This window comes from Cervus canadensis, chromosome X (genome assembly GCF_019320065.1).
Source record: "Cervus canadensis isolate Bull #8, Minnesota chromosome X, ASM1932006v1, whole genome shotgun sequence".
Classification (NCBI taxonomy): Eukaryota; Metazoa; Chordata; class Mammalia; order Artiodactyla; family Cervidae; genus Cervus; species Cervus canadensis.
This window is the reverse complement of record NC_057419.1, coordinates 136,239,600-136,256,410: the sequence shown is the minus strand read 5'-3', so window position 1 is coordinate 136,256,410 and position 16,811 is coordinate 136,239,600. Positions and strand designations below refer to the sequence as shown.

Here is a 16,811-nt window from a genome sequence, read left to right as displayed (position 1 = left end):
GCACTTTATCCGCAGCCATGGATCCTTTGGTAACACAAGTCCCCAGCCGGGTAATGGGACCCCCTTGGTCATGAGCCGCCTCCACTCCCAGCATGTCCTTCCCTCTTACAGCTGTTCTCGCTTTAACTTGTCCTTCCCTCCTCATCTCCATGTGTTCTGGGTCCCAGCCCTCCTGCCCACTTCCAGTACCTGTCACCCATCCAGTGCTTCCTGCCCTTCTTGCTTCCTCATCTTCCATCTCCCCACTGGCTCCTTCCCTTCATCTGTAACTATGTTCAGGTCTCTCCCAATTCTATTGATACTCCCCTGGAGTTACGACTTCCATTTCTTGCCACCCATTCACTCTTGAAAGAATACCATGGACCAGGGGTCTATAGAGTGGGCTGCATAAGGTATTGTATTGGGGTGTGTAAAGAGAATATCAGCATTTCTATTGCCTTTTAGAATTTCATCCTTTTTTGTGTTTGCATTTTATATACGTGTATATCATTTGCCTTTCAATTCTCCTCATCTTCTCCAGCCTCCATGAGATCCAGACCCCACATTCGCACTGATTAATGAGCATTTCCGCCAGGTTTTCCTACTGGGTTCACAAATTCAGCCTGGTCTCACTTTGTTTTCTTCTGCCTCTCCTCCTCCAACCTGCTTCCTTGATTGTAGTCCCCAACTTAGAGAGAAGCCCCGACATCCCACCAGCCACCTAGGCCATCAGCCTGGGAGTTCTCTTTCACCTCTCCTCTTACTCTGGTGTACCCGCATCCATATCAGTTACTTAGTTCTGGTGATTCAACTTCCTTACCTTCTCTCAAACCTTCCCATCCAATGTTCTCTTGCTGTCTCTGCCTCCAAGTTTGATTTTTTTTTTAATATTTATTTAGTTGTCTGCATTGGGTCCTATTTACGCCATGTGCGATCTTCACTGCAGCACCCAAACTCTCTAATTGTGGCATGTGGGCTTCAGCAGTTGTGGCGCATGGGCTTAGTCGCTCCGAGGTAGGTGGGATCTTAGTTCCCCCATCACGGATAGAACCCATGTCCCCTGCATTGCACAGCAGATTCTTAACCACTGGACCACCAGGCAAGTCCCTCAAACTTCATTTCAACATTGCTATCGCCAGCTGCTGACTGGTCTCCCTGCCTCTACCAGTATCCCTTGCACATTGTACAGGACCGTCCCTTACTTTTCAAGAAAAAAATCAGACCAAATCCAATGCTTAATCTACAGTTCCCTCCATGCTCTTCTGCTGTGCTGACCTTATCCGTTTGTCTGTGAGCTTTCTCAACTACACTGTGAGCTCTTGTAGGACAGGGACTGTGTCTTCATCATGGCTGCATACCCAGAACTGGGCACATTACCTGCCACCTTGGAGTGTCTCAGTAAATGGTTGGCTTTTTTTTCAATTGGTTGGCTGAGTGTTAAGAATGGGACTGTCATGGGTGAGGAGAGCAGTGTTGAAATTTCTTTGAGAAATCAAGACATCTCCAGGAGAAAGTCTCTTAAAGATGGGCCAAAAAATGGATTGAGCTGGCAAGCTAAAGTTATCCTAGCAGTCATCTGATGAAATAGTGATTTGTGCCCAGGTTGGTCACCATCTCTTGCTGGAGGCTCTTGCCAGGGTGGAATAATGGGATGAAATGAGCTCCAACTTTTGACCCAGAGAGACCTGGCATTAGTCTTGTGAGCCGGAGTTGAGATCCTGGCTTCACCACTCACTGGCTGCATTGATGTTGAAGAGGAGGATGGTAACAACAGCTAGCATTTATTGAGTCTATATATATCATATTCTAGCACTGGACCAGGAGCTCTCCATGCGTTATTTCACCAAATTTTATCACAACTTGATGAGGTAGGTACTATTGTCATTCCTGCTTTACAAGATTGTGATTGGCCCAAAGGTGCATAGCAACTAAGTGATGGAGCTAGAATTTCAGTCTTTTTTAAAAACATATTTTTATTTTGGCTCTGTCAGATCTTAGTTGTGGCATGTAGGATCTTTCATTGTGGCATGTGGGATCTAGTTCCCTGAGCAGGGACTGAACCCAGGCCCCCTGCATTTGGAACATGGAGTCAGCCTCCGGCCACCAGGGAAGTCCTAGAATTTCAGTCTTAATAGCCTGACTCTAGGCTGGAAATACTCATTTGGGAGTCATCAGTAAATAGATAAGTGTTTAGAGCCAGGAGCCTGGATAATGTTATCCAGTGAGTGAGAGTAGGGAGGAAAAAGGAGCCAAGGATGTGGTTCTGGGCGCCTTCAATATGTAGAGGAATTAGGAACATAGAGGTCATTGGTAACCTCAATCAAAGCAATTTCAGGGGAGTGGTGGGTGTGAAACTGTGATTGGAGATGGAAGGATAATTCAGAGGAGGGGAAATGATGGCAGTGAGGAGACACAAGCCATTTGAGGAGTTTTGCTATCGAGGGAAGCAGAGATATGGGGGTGACAGCTGGAGGAGGCAATGGGATCAAGTTTTTGTCTTTAGTTGGAAGATTTTATAGCTTGTTTGTTTTCTGATGGGAATGATCGAGTGAAAACGGGGACAATTGCTGGTGTGTCCTTGAGTAGGTGAGAGGGGAAAGGATCTAGTGTGGGAACCCGGGACTAGCCTTAGCCGGTAGCATGGCTGGTTCCTGCAAGGCAGCGGCAGAGGAGGTGGTGATGGGATGGTATAGGGAGGAGGGTGATGTGAAGCTGGGAGCTTGTTGATGTTCTCTTCCAGCTGCTCCCTTTTCCCCAGTGAAATAGAGAGCCATGCTGCTAGCTGAGAGGGAGGATGGGGAAAGGTTTGAGGAATGCAGAAGTTGTGAAAATAAGGGTAGGAATCATCCAGGAGAGATGAGAGTGCATGGACTTGGGAATGTAGTTGGATTACAAGGTTGCATTAAGGGCCCACTTAAAATTTGCAGTTATGAATTGTAAGAGTTAACAGCATAGCTTTACATTTTTTTCCAGCCATGCTTGCTTGCGTAGCAGAGGAACGTGAAGACAGAGAGTTCAGTTTAACCAGGAATATGTTTTTTTCAAGGCAAGTAGGGAAAAGGGTTTAGAACATATGGAAGGGAGTGATGGGCAAGTAAAGAGGTGAGGACATAAGCTTGTGAGGGCCAATAAAACAGCGGTAGGGTCAGTAGAGGTAGGTCCCAGTGAGGCTGGAGGATGTGAAGGGGCGTGGAATGAGCTGGGTAGACTGGTGGTGTTGGTTGGAGAGTGGAGTGCATGACGGAGTTTACAGAAGGGCTGCAGGTGTTGGTAGTGGTGGGTGTGACCATGGGAATAAACGGCTGAGGTGAAAACTTGAGGGGAATGGAGGTCAAAGCATTAGAGACTGGTGTTTGCTAAATATTGAAAACACAGAAATTTTGACAAAGGCAGGTTGGAAAGCAGTAAGAAGAAGGGTCCGTAGGATGAGTACAACAAGAACAGTAGAGGGTGGGAGAGTCTGATGACATGAGGTTCATATCCAGGGAGTGGGTTAGGAAGAAGGTAGAGAGAATGTTCTGGGAGCAGACAGGAGTCCTCTTGGCTCAGGGTTACAAGGCGACATGGGAGGGAAAGCACCCACCACTTGAGGGGGCTGTAGAGATAGCCATGTTCTCAGAGAGGGGGCCAGGTTTTCATCAAAGTAAGAAGGTGAAGGAACTCACTGCTCAGAGAAGAGTTTGAAGATAGAGGGGCTTTGCAAATGATAGTTAGTGGGTTCCAGAGGATAGAGGGGAGGGATTTCAAGCACTGGGGAATGGTGGAAGGTGGTCTTGGATTTGAGAATTTGTAGAAAGCCATGTGGGGATTAGAGTTCATGCATTGGCTGGTGACCTGGGAGTGCTGGGCTTCTTATGGTGGCAAAAGTAACCAGGGACATAGGGCACAGTGGGACAGGCTGTAGGGCACACGGGGGCAGGTCGTCTCCACAGCAGAGTGTGGGTATGTGGCTGTCAGGGTAGCAGGTCGGGAGGAAGGAGGCCCCAGATCTCTCCATGTATGGAGCCCACACACTTCATGTTTCAGGCAATTTGACTCCAGAAGCCTGGAGAACTTTACCTGTCTGCTCTTTAAATTCTTAAAAAAAAAAGGGGGGGGAAAAGCGTTGACTTGGACATGAGAAGGACGTTATAACCTATGTAGCTGAAAATGTTTTTATTGCCTTTGGCTTTCAACTGCAATGATGTAGGACATTTTGTCTAAAGCCCTGGGAATCCCCCAGCTGAAAAGGAGCCCAGATATGTACATTAGAGTGGAGCTCCAGATGTCCATTCTGGAGGGCAGAGATGAATTAGCCAAGTAGAACTTCTGGGGGAAGTATGACGTTTTAGAGACAGTGTTTATCAAATGGGGAAAACAGAAAGGGGAGACTCCATGACAGAGTTCCGGGGCTCAGGTTCAGTGCTCTGTAAAGCAAGCTGCCTTTTTTCTGCTCCATTGCTGTATGTCCTTTATCCCCATCACTGCCCTGCCTCTTCTTCTTTGGATGTTATTTAACTTCTCTGTGCCTTAATTTCCATATCTGTCTAACGGGGATGACCATAGTCCCTGCTTCACAGGAACCTTACAATAATTAAGTGAGATAACACACGTTAAGCATTTAACACAGGGCATGGCACACAAGTACTTTCTAAATATTCTCTGTTATTAAAGGACCACTAGTAGCTAGCTTCCTGCTTGTCTTCAGCTCTCTTCTTCCTGCCACTTTATGGTTTTCTTGTGTTGCTCTCCTTCTCTTTCATCCCCTTCTGTTCCTCTCCCTGGCCTTGGCTGTCAGTGGTGCCCACACCTAGTTGAACACTCTCTGTGGCCTTCTGAGGTAGAGAACTCTTGGAATAGGAGGAGAAGCAGGCAGGAAAGACACTATTGATGGGGGCAGTCTCCTGGCCAGCCCAGCTGAGATCTGTGACTGACATGTCTCCAGAGCTCCAGTGGGAGCTGGGAGGTCTGTTTTGGAGGCCAAGCTTGGCCACTGTGTGATGTGGGGCCTGTTGCCACATGGGGCGGAGCAGGCCATGAGGGTGGGGATCCTGTGAACAGGGAGGGACTGGGCCTAGTCCCCAGGTGAAGGACAGTTGCTGATCCTGCTGTTCCTAATGTGCTTCTGTTACCTCTCCACTTGTTACCAGGGTCTCCTTTCCACTGCGCACCCCCCTTGTCCCTGCACATCTCCCTTGCACTGCACATGTCCCAGGTGTTAGCATTTTTGTGGGAGGGAAGGAGCAGGGCATGGGGTAGCAGAGTCTACAAGCTAAGACTGGAGACTTAGAGCCGGCCCACCTGGGTTTGAATCTGGGCTGCGTCACCAAATAGTCTTGTGCCCTTGAGTAAGTTCTCTTAACTTCTCTGTGCCTGTTTCTCATCTCTAAAATGAAGTTAATGGGAGCAGCAGGTGAATTAATAGGTGAACTGATAGTGAACAAATTGCTTAATGGTTCCTGGCACACAATAGGGACTCTACAAATGTTTGTTCTAGTAAAATCTTTTGAAAATTTATTTTCACAACACTCTCATTTCAGTTTTACCAGTGCCAGAAGTGGGGTAGAGAGGTTAAGTGACTTGCCCAAGGCCATGGAGCTATTAAGCAGCAGAATCAAATCGAGAACAGGGCTTTGACGGACTCCAGAGTCTGTGCTTAGGGCCGCAGCGCTGACCTGCCTCCCTGGACGTACAGGTGGGGAGTCTGCTTTCCAGAAGGAGTGTGAGGGAGGGGAAGTCAGAGGGCCCCGTGAGTCCAGGTGGGTAAATAATGCTTGAGTCTGGGAGTTAAGCAGGGGTACTGCCTGGAGACCTGGCTGGGACCAGGAGCTGCCGGCCCTCTGCCCGGTTTTCTGCTCCCTGCGGTGGGCGAGCAGCCTGTGGTCCCAGACCCCATTTCAGGAAGACCTCTAGCCCCTTAGATACCTAAAGATTTGGCTTAGCAGCCAGAGAGTCGATCCTTCCTGAAACTTTTGCCTGCTTTCTGTGGGACCACAGTCAAGTCAGTTAATTTATTCATAGTAGGGTGATCCCAGACCACATTGCTCTGAGGGTCCCCCGTGGACCTCTCAGGCCTCCAAAGTTAGCTCCTGCTGGTGGTGCTCACTCACTGTGAAACCCCACGACCCCATTCTGCAGACCCACTGGGAACCTTGTTTCTTTTCTTGGGATTTTACATTTCCTTCTGTGAGTAATCATCTGGGTCCGTGGGAAATTTTCCTTCTGCGTGGGTTTTATTTTCAGTAGCCAGAGCCAGGGTCCACAGTACTCCCAGCTCCCATTCTGGGAGCTCTGCCATCTTTTGGTTTCACTCCTTGGCACAAGGCCTTGGGTTCCTGGGCGTGGGGAGCCCAGAACTGGGTCCTCTCATGAGCTCACAGGCTTGGTTCTGTGCTCGCTTGTAGGGAGGCAGCTGATCATTGCACTGGGTATCATTGTTTCCTTGGGCTTCCCCTTGGTGGGGGGGTGTGTGTATCTGTGTGTGTCTGTGTGTGGGGCTGTGTAAGCCCTGGAGGCCATGCCTCTCGCCAGCGGCTGCAGTTCTTTTCCCGGAATTGAGTTAGCTGCCCAGTTGTTTCCCCTCTCCGCCCGCTGCCAAGCGCTGAAGCACGGTGCCTGTGCCAGGCTGAAAGCACACTCCACTTTGGTAATTTAGAGCTTCCATTTTGAGTGAAATGGGAAGCAGGAGTGAATGAATGAGCGTGTTGGTTGGAAGGAGGGTGGGGATACTCTTTTTTGGCAAGCCATGCCAGAATTGGCCCAGCTGCTTAGTCTTTGCCCAAAATTAGGGCTAACCCTGGACTGACCCCAAGTATCCAGTGGAGAAACTCTTTATTCTTGGATCGAGACTTAACCAGACTTGGCAATCAGTACCTTTAAATCTGGAAACTGGGAATAATAAATCCTACCCTGTATGTTCTTCGTGTTCAATGAGACATAAACTTTTAAGTAGTCCACCAGCTACTCAGTAGGAGCAGGAAGTGATGTAAGGCTGTGTTTCTTCAAGTATATTCTGCAGAACACTAAGTGCTTTTTTTTTTTTTTTTAAACAAATGCACTGGCTAAACAAGTTTAGGATATGCCAAATAAACAATGTTAAGCAATCTTCTTACTTGTAGGTCCTTAATCTACCACTAACCTACATGGTGAATTTCCAAGGGAGGAGGAGATAGATTGTATTTAACCTTTCTTAAATTTTTAACCACACTGTCTGAGTGGAGCATTTTTTAAGTACTATCTCTACAAAATGCACTTTGGAAGACCGGCCTAGGTCATAGGTATAGTCATTTCATTCTTTCTTCTCTAATTGTGAAGGGAGTTGAACTGGTTGTGTGTGGGGTTGCTAAGCTGTGGGTCCTTGAGAGGTCAGGCATTCAACTCGAGAATCTCTTAGAATGAGTGCTTCCTGCTCTGAAACACCTCTCCCTCCTGTCCTTACAGCTCCCCTTTGAATTGGAGATTTACTACATTCAGCATGTTATGCTCTACGTGGTGCCCATCTACCTGCTTTGGAAAGGAGGTAAGGCCAGCAAACCCCATCCCTGTGCCAGCTCCACACCTACCTTCTCTTCTTCTGTTTGGGGGGGGAGTCACAACCTCTTGGGTGTCTTATCAGAAACCTGAGGTGCTCCCTGACTGAGTCTCTGCAGCATGTTTCATGCCAGACACCAGGCAGTGGGAAAATGGGCATGGATGAGGCCTGCAAAGAGCCTGGTGGTTTCTCATCCTTTGTGTGCATGAGTTCAGGGCCACAGACAGCCCGTCCCAGGGCTGAGGCCTCAGGCTGTTTGTCCATGGTGGCCTTGGGTTTGCATGGACAGAGTTTACCCACACTCTGTCACTCACTTCTGCTCTTGCCTTCTCCCTGCCTCAGTGTGCAGCAGAGGGTAGAGGGACCTTGTGCTTTTGCTCATTATATCTATCCTCTCTGAACCAGAAAAGATACTGAAAGGGGCAAGATGTCCAGGAACTTGGGATTATGGGATTAAGGGAAAAGGCTGGTGAAGGAGCAGCGACCTTCATGTAAAACAGAGCATGGAAACCTTCATTTGATCAAAGAGAGACACCACCAACCTGGTCGAGAGGCTGATCTGTTTGTGACCTCACAATGACCCTTAAATAACCCCCTCCTTCTGTTCGGTAGTAGACAAAAGGAAAGGGGAGTTCACTCATTCTACACTAGTTGTAAGACACCCGCCCCCCCTTCTTAATGTTCTGACCTTCCCGAAAGGCCCCATGCCTGAAAGTCAACCTCTTTTAGTCTGAGCCACCAGCCTCTCTATCTTGGTTCCTGGGACTTTGCTGGGAGACTAACCTCACCCAGGGCAGCAGGGGTTTCATTTCTATCACATTAAAAATTCCATGAAGCCACATGGACCCTAAAGCCTGTTGGGAGATGGTTTGGAAGTTGTGCTTCCTCTAACTTAGAAATTCTAGCAAATTTTTAAGAACTCCCAGCACGAGGGAGCCTTAAGGACCCATCAACTGGGGGTCATGTAGGAGGATGGAAACTTGCTCTCCCTGCTTTCTGTCAATTAGGAGTCTTCTGGCTCTATTCTTTGAGGCTGTTTTTACCTGTGCTGCCACATGGGGGCTCACATTGTCAAAGAGCACTTCTTTTTAATTTGCTCTAAACACACCCTTTTTCCTGACTGAGCTTTAAGAGAAGTCTGACTTTCCATATCCAGGTGACCTATGCCATTTCTCAGGAAAGAGCTTCCTAATAATATGTAAGTCTCAGAGATACAGTCATTCAGAAGGGAACCAGACAGGAAGTTGTCCCAGGCCTCCAGACCCCCACTGCTCATGGTTCCTGAGGTGTGGGATGCAAGTTCTGACCAAATGTGCATGGATATTAGTTAAAATTATTTGTATTCTGAGGCATTATAAAAGTCTGTTGGTTGGCTGAGTCAGAGTGGTCTGATAGCAGCCTTTACCTTCCCCACCTCTTCAAAAAATCCCATCTGGGAAGTTATACTTTCTAGAAGTGGCTGACTCCACTGCAGCCTTCTATTGAATCTATAGCTGCACTGTTTGGGGGAACCAAGCTAAGAAAGGGATTCAAATTTATACATACACACTCTGTTAGATCCAATTTGTGCATACACACACTGTCCCTGAGTCTTTCCCTTCTCCTCTGGTGCCTGGCCTTGAAAAGAGGCTGTAATAATAGTAACAGTAATAACAACCACAGTATAACCATCAATGCCTACTTTTCATTGAGTGTTTTCTGTGTGCAGGGTGCTGTGCTAGGCATGTTTTGTGTAAAACATAAAAGCAATGTATATATCTTTGTTAGAAAATAGTTTGTTTATTTTTTTAGCCATAATGCTATTGCACACTTAATAGACTGCAGTATCAGTTCAGTTCAGTTGCTCAGTCATGTCTGACTCTTTGCGACCCCGTGGACTACAGCACGCCAGGCCTCCCTGGCCATCACCAATTCCCAGAGTTTACTCAAAGTCATATCTATTGAGTCGGTGATGCCGTCTACCCATCTCATCCTCTGTTGTCCCCTTCTCCTCCCGCCAAAATCTTTCCCGGCATCAGGGTCTTTTCCAGTGTGTCAGTTCTTCACATCAGGTGGCCAAAATATTGGAGTTTCAGCTTCAGCATCAGTCCTTCCAGTGAATATTCAGGACTGATTTACTTTAGGATGGACTGGTTGGATCTCCTTGCAGTCCAAGGGACTCTCAAGAGTCTTCTCCAACACCACAGTTCAAAAGCATCAAGTCTTCAGCACTCAGCTTTCTTTATAGTCCAACTCTCACATCCATACATGACTACTGGGAAAACCATAGCTTTGACTAGATGGACATTTGTTGGCAAAGTAATGTCTCTGCTTTTTAACATGCTGTCTAGGTTGGTCATAGCTTTTCTTCCAAGGAGCAAGTGTCTTTTAATTTCATGGCTGCAGTCACCATCTGCAGTGATTTTGGAGCCGCCCAAAATAAAGTCTATCACTGTTTCCATTGTTTCCCCATCTATTTGCCATGAAGTGATGGGACCAGATCTTAGTTTTCTGAATGTTGAGTTTTAAGCCAACTTTTTCACTCTTCTTTCACTTTGAACAAGAAGCTCTTTAGTTCTTCTTCAGTATAGTATAAACGTAACCTTGATATGTGCTGAGAAACCAAAAAATTCTTATACCTTGCCTTATGGCAATGGTCTTGAACCGAACCTGCAGTAACTCCAAGGTATGCCTGTGTTTGTTCAGCACCTACTGTGTGCAGAGGATTTGTGCCAGGGAATCAGAGACGAACCAGACAGGCCCAGTCCTTCCGCAAGGAGTGCCTGTCTGAGAGGACCGACACAACTGAGAGTATCGGGTTTCTGAAGTCTTTCTACCTTCCCTGCTTTACCATTTCTGGGTTCTTGGGCCCTCTCGGCTTCCTTTCTGGCTCTTTGCTGCCATCTGCTGTTCAGTTGGGGGAAATCATGAGCATTTGGGGAAAACATCTGGATTTCTTGATGTTTCACCTTCTGCGGAGCCTGATGTAGGCCTTGCAGAGTGAGCGTGGAACTGGAGTGAACAGGGGGAAGAGGATTTCCTGGAAACCAAAAAGCTGAGAGTTTGGGGCTTCTCTTCCCTAATAGAAGTCTTGTAATTTTCTAGAAATAATTGGTTCAGAAGTTTTTACCCAAGGCCAGATGAGCTCTCCTCTCCAGTACCCCCCATGCCAAGGAGCCCTGTGTCCCTGAAAGGCAAGGTCCTGCTTAATGGGAATCTCTCTCTCCTCATTGCTACAGCCATTTGGCACCTTCGTAGTAAACATGACCTCCCCTGTCCACACTGCTTTTTTCTTCCTCCTTCCTCCAGCCACACTCTTTGTTGCTGTTTTCTTTCCCGTCAGCTCTGAAACTGTGGAACTGCATGCTTTATAACCCCACCCTCAGCTCTTCACAAAACACAAAGTCCTCCCATCTCTTGCCTGAAACCCTCTAACTGAGGCTGTTGTCTCTGCTCAGCCCCATATGCCACCCATCTCACCACTGTCTCTTCCAGACCATTATTTTGTCTCTGCCTTATATGTGGGTACTTTTTTCTTTACCGTCCTCTTTACCTCTTTCTTTGATTACCACCATCATTCGAACCTCTTGGTCAGTTCCCCTGCATTCCTAGGTACCTCTGGCCCATGGCTCTCTCACTATTTTCAGTACAGCTCTAGCCAGCATCCTGAGAACCTTCCGGTGAAGACTGCTCATCCCACCCCCAGCTTCTCAATGTGTGAGCTTGTTAATTGTAGTGACTTCTGCGCCCCCTTCAGGACCTTGCTTTCCCCTAAAACTCTTCCGAGATCATAAGCGTTTATGTCCTTTTCTTTGACCCAAATCTGTGCTGCTTCCAACCTCCCCTTTTCTCCAAATCAGCTTGTACCACCATGACCAGTTACTGGAACTTTACCAGTTCCCGAGCATGTCTCACTCCCTTGTCCCTTGTACTCAGATTAGTGTCCAATCCCAGTGCCTACTGTTAGTCTCGTGAGAAAACTTCTCAAGGCTTTCAGATTTGGGCCAGTGAAATTCCGTGATCTCTATTATAATTGTGCTGTCAGCACCATCACTCACTCACTCTGTGTCTTTCACCAACGTCTCTGCACACTGCCCTCAGAAATCTTGTGACAAAGCTTTGCTTCCCTCCCCAAACTTCCTGTCCAGTCTATTCCAACTTCCAGTCCTTTCCACTCTCAGTAGATATTCTCGCAACAAATGACTGGGAAAATAAGAGATTTTCGGGCGGGAATTCCCTCAAACACTTCTCTCCACTCTACCCACACCCATCCTTATGTTCCTCCTTCTGATCTTGGAGGGAGTAGTGTTCCTCCTGCTCGTAGCCATGGCCGGTCACACCCTGTTGTCGTTCCATTGCATCCCGTCCACCTCCTGTGGAACCTCTATCCCTCAACTGGTCACTTGTTTATCAGTGCTTGGATTTTCAGTGCTTCACTACTGGCTTTTCAGGATACTAAAGTCTTCCCTAGTCTAAAAAACTTTAACTCCACACAACTATATCTTTTATACTCCCCTCACATCATAAAGTATTCCAAACAATATTTCCTAAATTTCAGTTCTTAGGACATAATATTTTTTTGCCTTGTCCATGCATTCACCTGTATTATTATGTATGTAATATTAAACCTATTGATTTTTTTCCTAAGATATATTTGCTTTTAAGAGAAGCTTGATACTCCGTGAAATCCTGGATTCAGTACACTGATTATCTATTTTAATACACCTTTTAAAATTTTATTTATTTATTTTTGGCTGTGGTGAGTCTTCACTTGCTGTGCCTGGGCTTTCGCTAGTTGCAGTATGCAGGCTTCGAACTGAGGTGGCTTCTCTTGTTGTGGAACACATTCTCTAGGGTGCACAGGCTTCAGTACTTGTAGCTATGGACTCTTGATTGCAGGCTCAGTAGTTGCAGCACATAGGCTTAGTTGCTCCACAGTGTGTGGAATCTTCCCAAACCAGGGATTGACACCATGTCCCCTGCATTGGCAGGTGGATTCTTAACCACTGGACCACCAGGAAAGTCCTATTTTAATACACTTTAAATAAATCACTTTTAAGTTAAAGAAATATTTGTCTATTTACCACTTGAAATCATGTCATAAATAGGACATAACTTTGAGTGACACTTGTTTACATCTGATGAGTCCTCCTCTCAGTTATTTTCATTCATCAGAACATTGCCATTAGACATCTACCTCACTGCCCACCTCTTTATGGAAACAGCTCTTCTAAAGATTTCCAACAACTAACTATGTGACCAAATGTGGTGACTGTCTGTCAGGCTTTATCCTGCCTGCACTCTTTGCTACACTGGATGTTGTTGACCATTCCCTTTTGGAATATTCTACTCTCAGGGGTTCCAGTATCTACCCCCCATTCCATCCCCATCTCACCATTCATGCCTTCCCAAGTCTCTTGCAGGAGTTCTCTTTCCTCTGTCCTCTCAGATGTTGATTTCCCCAGAGTTCTGTTCTGGGCTCACCTCTTGCTCTGCTAGTCCTGTTGTGGTCTCACGTGCTTACACAATTTAGCTACCAGCCCGTGCTGTGATGGACATGATGTTGCCCTCGGCAGCCCTTAATCTTAGGAGATTCCTTTTCATGTAGTTCACTCCAGCATTTCTTCCTGAATGTGTCAAGCACACCACAGCTTAGCCTACCTGCGTGCACTCATCTTCCCATCAGCCCTGCTTCTCTTCCTGTGGTTTTTGACAGATGGTACCACTCAGTCACTCCAGCTAGAACCTGGGAATCATCTCTACCCCTGCATCTGTTTCATCCATGCATCTAACACATATGTCTTCATCCATTTGGACTGCCACAAGCAAATACTACTGACTGGGTAGCTTACAAACAAGAGAAATTTATTGCTCACAGTTCTGGAGGCTGGGAAGTCTGAGATAAAGTCACCAGTGTGCTCACCTTCTTGTGAGGTCCCTTCTCCTGGTTCACAGCTGGCCCTTTCTTTTTGTGGCCTTACGTGGTGGATGGGATGAGGGATCCTTTTGGCGTGTCTTATAAAAGAAGGGGCCAGCTATGAACCAGGAAGAGGGGCCTCATAAGAAGGTGACTGTGCTGGTGACTTTTATCTCAGACTTCCCAGGCTCCGCCCTCATGGCCTAAGCACCTCCCAAAGGTCCCAGCCCCCAATACCTTCACGGGGGGTTGGAATTTTACCACATGAATTTTCGGTGGCACAGACATTCAAACCATAGCAGCATATTTATATGTGCCTTCTTTCTAACCAGGCTCTATGCTGGCCATTGGGATGCCCTGATGAGTGAAAATCAGGCCCCATCCCACCCCTTCCCTCATAGAATTCATAATGTTGTGGGAGGAGCCAGGTGTAAATTGAATAATTACACAAATGAATGTTTAGTTAGAATTGACCTTCGAACTCTGAAGGAAAGGGGCATGTTTTTACAAGAGCATATGGCAACCCACTCCGGTATTCTTGCTTGGAGAATCCCATGGACAGAGGAGCTTGGTGGGCTACAGTCCACAGGATCACAGAGTCAGACATGACTGAATGACTAAGCACACATGCATTGTACACCTGAAACTTGTATGATACTGTAAATCAACTTTTCTTTAATAAAAGAAATAAAAGGTTACCTGACCCTTTTCAGTCCACCTTTCCAAAGCCCCTCCGTGACAGGCGCCAGACTGTTTCAAGCTCTTCACGTAACATTAACCCATTGAATCCCCACCACAGTCCTTCAGGTAGGTGTTACTGTTACCTCTGTTTTGCAGATGAGGAAACTGGTATTCAGATAGTAAGTAGCCAACCCAGGATTTGAACTCAACTTGCGTGGCTTTTAGACACAAGACTACAACACTCTAATTTATTTATTCCATCTCCTCTTGGTAGACATTTAGTTTGTTTCTAGCCTCTTGCTAATATAAATAACACTGTGCCGAATGACCTTGAACCTCTAATACCATTTTCCAGGTATGCAAGGGTATCTAAAGGATAAATCCCCCTAAGTGGAACTGCTGAATTAGAGAGTATATGTGTTTATAAATTTGATGGATAGTTCCAAACCCCCAAAAGTTCTATCAATTTAAATGTTTCTTAGCAATGTGGAAGAGTGTCTGTTTCCACACAGCCTCACCAAAGGAGTATATTTCTAAACTTTCCACTTTTTTTCCCATCTGATGGGTAAAACTAATGGTATATTGATTCACTTTTAATTTGAATTTCTCTTACTTTGAGTCAGGCTGAGCCTCTTTATACATGCTTAAATTGGCATTCGATTTCCTTGTCCTTGAATTATGTGCTCCTCTCATGTGCTCATTCTTCTCTTGTTGATTTTTTTTTAAATACAAAATTGAATCCTGGGAGCTCTTTAGTCTTTTGTAATACACCCGCAGATATTTCCCCCACTTTTGTCATCTGTTTTATAACTTTAAAGTGAAAGTATTAGTCACTCAGTCATGTCTGACTCTTTGTGACCCTATGGTCTGTAGCTCACCAGGCTCCTCTGTTCATGGGGATTCTCCAGACAAGAATATTGGAGTGGGTTGCCATCTTCTTTTCTCGGGGATCTTCCCAACCCAGGGATTGAGCCCAGGTCTCTTGCATTGCAGGCAGATTCTTTACCATCTGAGCCACCAGGGTGGCTTTACTCATGATTTATTTTTGCCATGTATGATGTTTATATTTCTGTGTAATGTATCTATTATTTCACGGCTTCTGAATTTTGAGTCATGACTAGAAAGCCCTTCCTTACTCCAAGGTCATAAAAAAAAAATATCCCTTATTTTCTTTTGCTATGTTAGTGGTTTGGTTTAAGTGTCTGTTTACATGCCCGTCACACCAAGGACAGGAATTATTCTCTTGTTCTTCATATTTCTGGACTGAATGAAAGACTGTATATCCACACACTGCACATTGCCCATATTTCTGTTAGACATCTTACAAGCTAACATTTATTGTGCGCTTTCCATGGACTAAGCACTCGCTAAGAGTTTCATAGGGTGATGTTGAGCTGATTGAACCTGCACAAAGTTCACTAGACTTATGGGGTCCATGATACTGGATACGGGGAGTGGGTGTGGGGGGAGAATCGCATCTTCATTTGCATTAACTCCAACTGAAATGTAGTATTTCCTTCAATTCTGAATCACAGCAGCCCACAGTCCTTGGGTTGCATTTGCACTCCTTGGCATGTTGTCATTAACATAAATCAGATACTTCCTGTTTGTTTCAACTGCTCAGATATCTTGCAAAATCATTTGCACTTCATCATTACCTCAACATTTAAAAGCAGTTTTTAAAAGTATTTTAATAACTGTATTTTGATAACTGTTTTGTTTTCTTTCATGACCCTGTATCTTTTTTTTTATACTTAACAGCTTTGAGTCAGAGCCCCAAAGTGCCCAAGGAATTTGTGGCACCACAGAGGTTAGCACCCCTGCACTAGAGCTTAAACTGGCATTTGAAACCACTATAGGTAGTTGCTAGGTTTGGACAGACTGGGTTCAAATCCTGGTTTTGGCCCTTGGACTAGTGCCGTCACCCGTATGCATATTTTCTCATTTGTAAAATGGGGATTGGTAGGTGTGTTGTGAGGGGTCAGTGAACTCACATATGTAAAGGTCCTGACACATGGTAAGCAGTATATTCTATATTTCTGGTATTATTACTGCTGCTGTTATTATTTTTAACCACTTTACTGCCTCTTGTTAATTTCACATCTTACCTTCCAAGTATACCGTGGGTTTTTGGGGTCAGGTTGTGCCTTGCTGACTTCTGAAGTCAGCCCATGCAGAGTGTCTGTCTGTCAGTGGACTTACCTTTGCTGACACCCCTCCTTTTAGATGTCTGTTTCTCCTTTGAGTCCCATGCCTTACCTGTCTCCTGGTTATCCTCCTTCTCTGGCTATTTCTCCTTGGGCTCCTTTGCCCTGCCTGTCTCAGAGATCCTGGCATTCCCCATCTGTAGCTCTGACTGCAGGCCTGAGGAGATATCTATGGTCAGCCTCCTCAGTTCCATGCTCCTCCTTCCAACCTGCTCTTCTCCTTCCTCCTCTACTTCTTATCTTAGTGCCGAAGCCAAAATTCCTGCCAGCTTCCTGGATCCCCTCCTCTGCCTAACCCCCAGTACCAATCAGTTCAGAAGTTCTGAGGATCCAAATTCTCGAAATGCTTGCACATGGGACATTCCTCTCTGTCCCCACCACCCGTCCTAGTGCAGGGTCTCAGCCTCCATTGCTGGGACTAGTACTTTCTTTCTTGTCTCCCCTCCCTGCCCACCCCACCATCCCCGATCAGCCCTACCTCCCACCCAGTCTGCCTTCTGTCCAGTCTCCAGAATACCTTTCTAAAGAAAGCAAATCT

General features: G+C 46.1%; 1 protein-coding gene across 11 annotated transcripts in view; it reads left to right on the top strand.

Moving 5' to 3' along the window:
• The window catches only part of TMEM164 (transmembrane protein 164), a 171,964-nt gene that overhangs the window by 132,033 nt on the left and 23,120 nt on the right, over positions 1-16,811 (top strand). For all 11 annotated transcript variants that reach the window (XM_043460115.1, XM_043460101.1, XM_043460107.1 and 8 more), the window contains one exon: positions 7,399-7,477. In XM_043460115.1, coding sequence (XP_043316050.1) covers positions 7,399-7,477 — 79 coding nt within the window. The remainder of the gene's footprint in view (positions 1-7,398; positions 7,478-16,811) is intronic.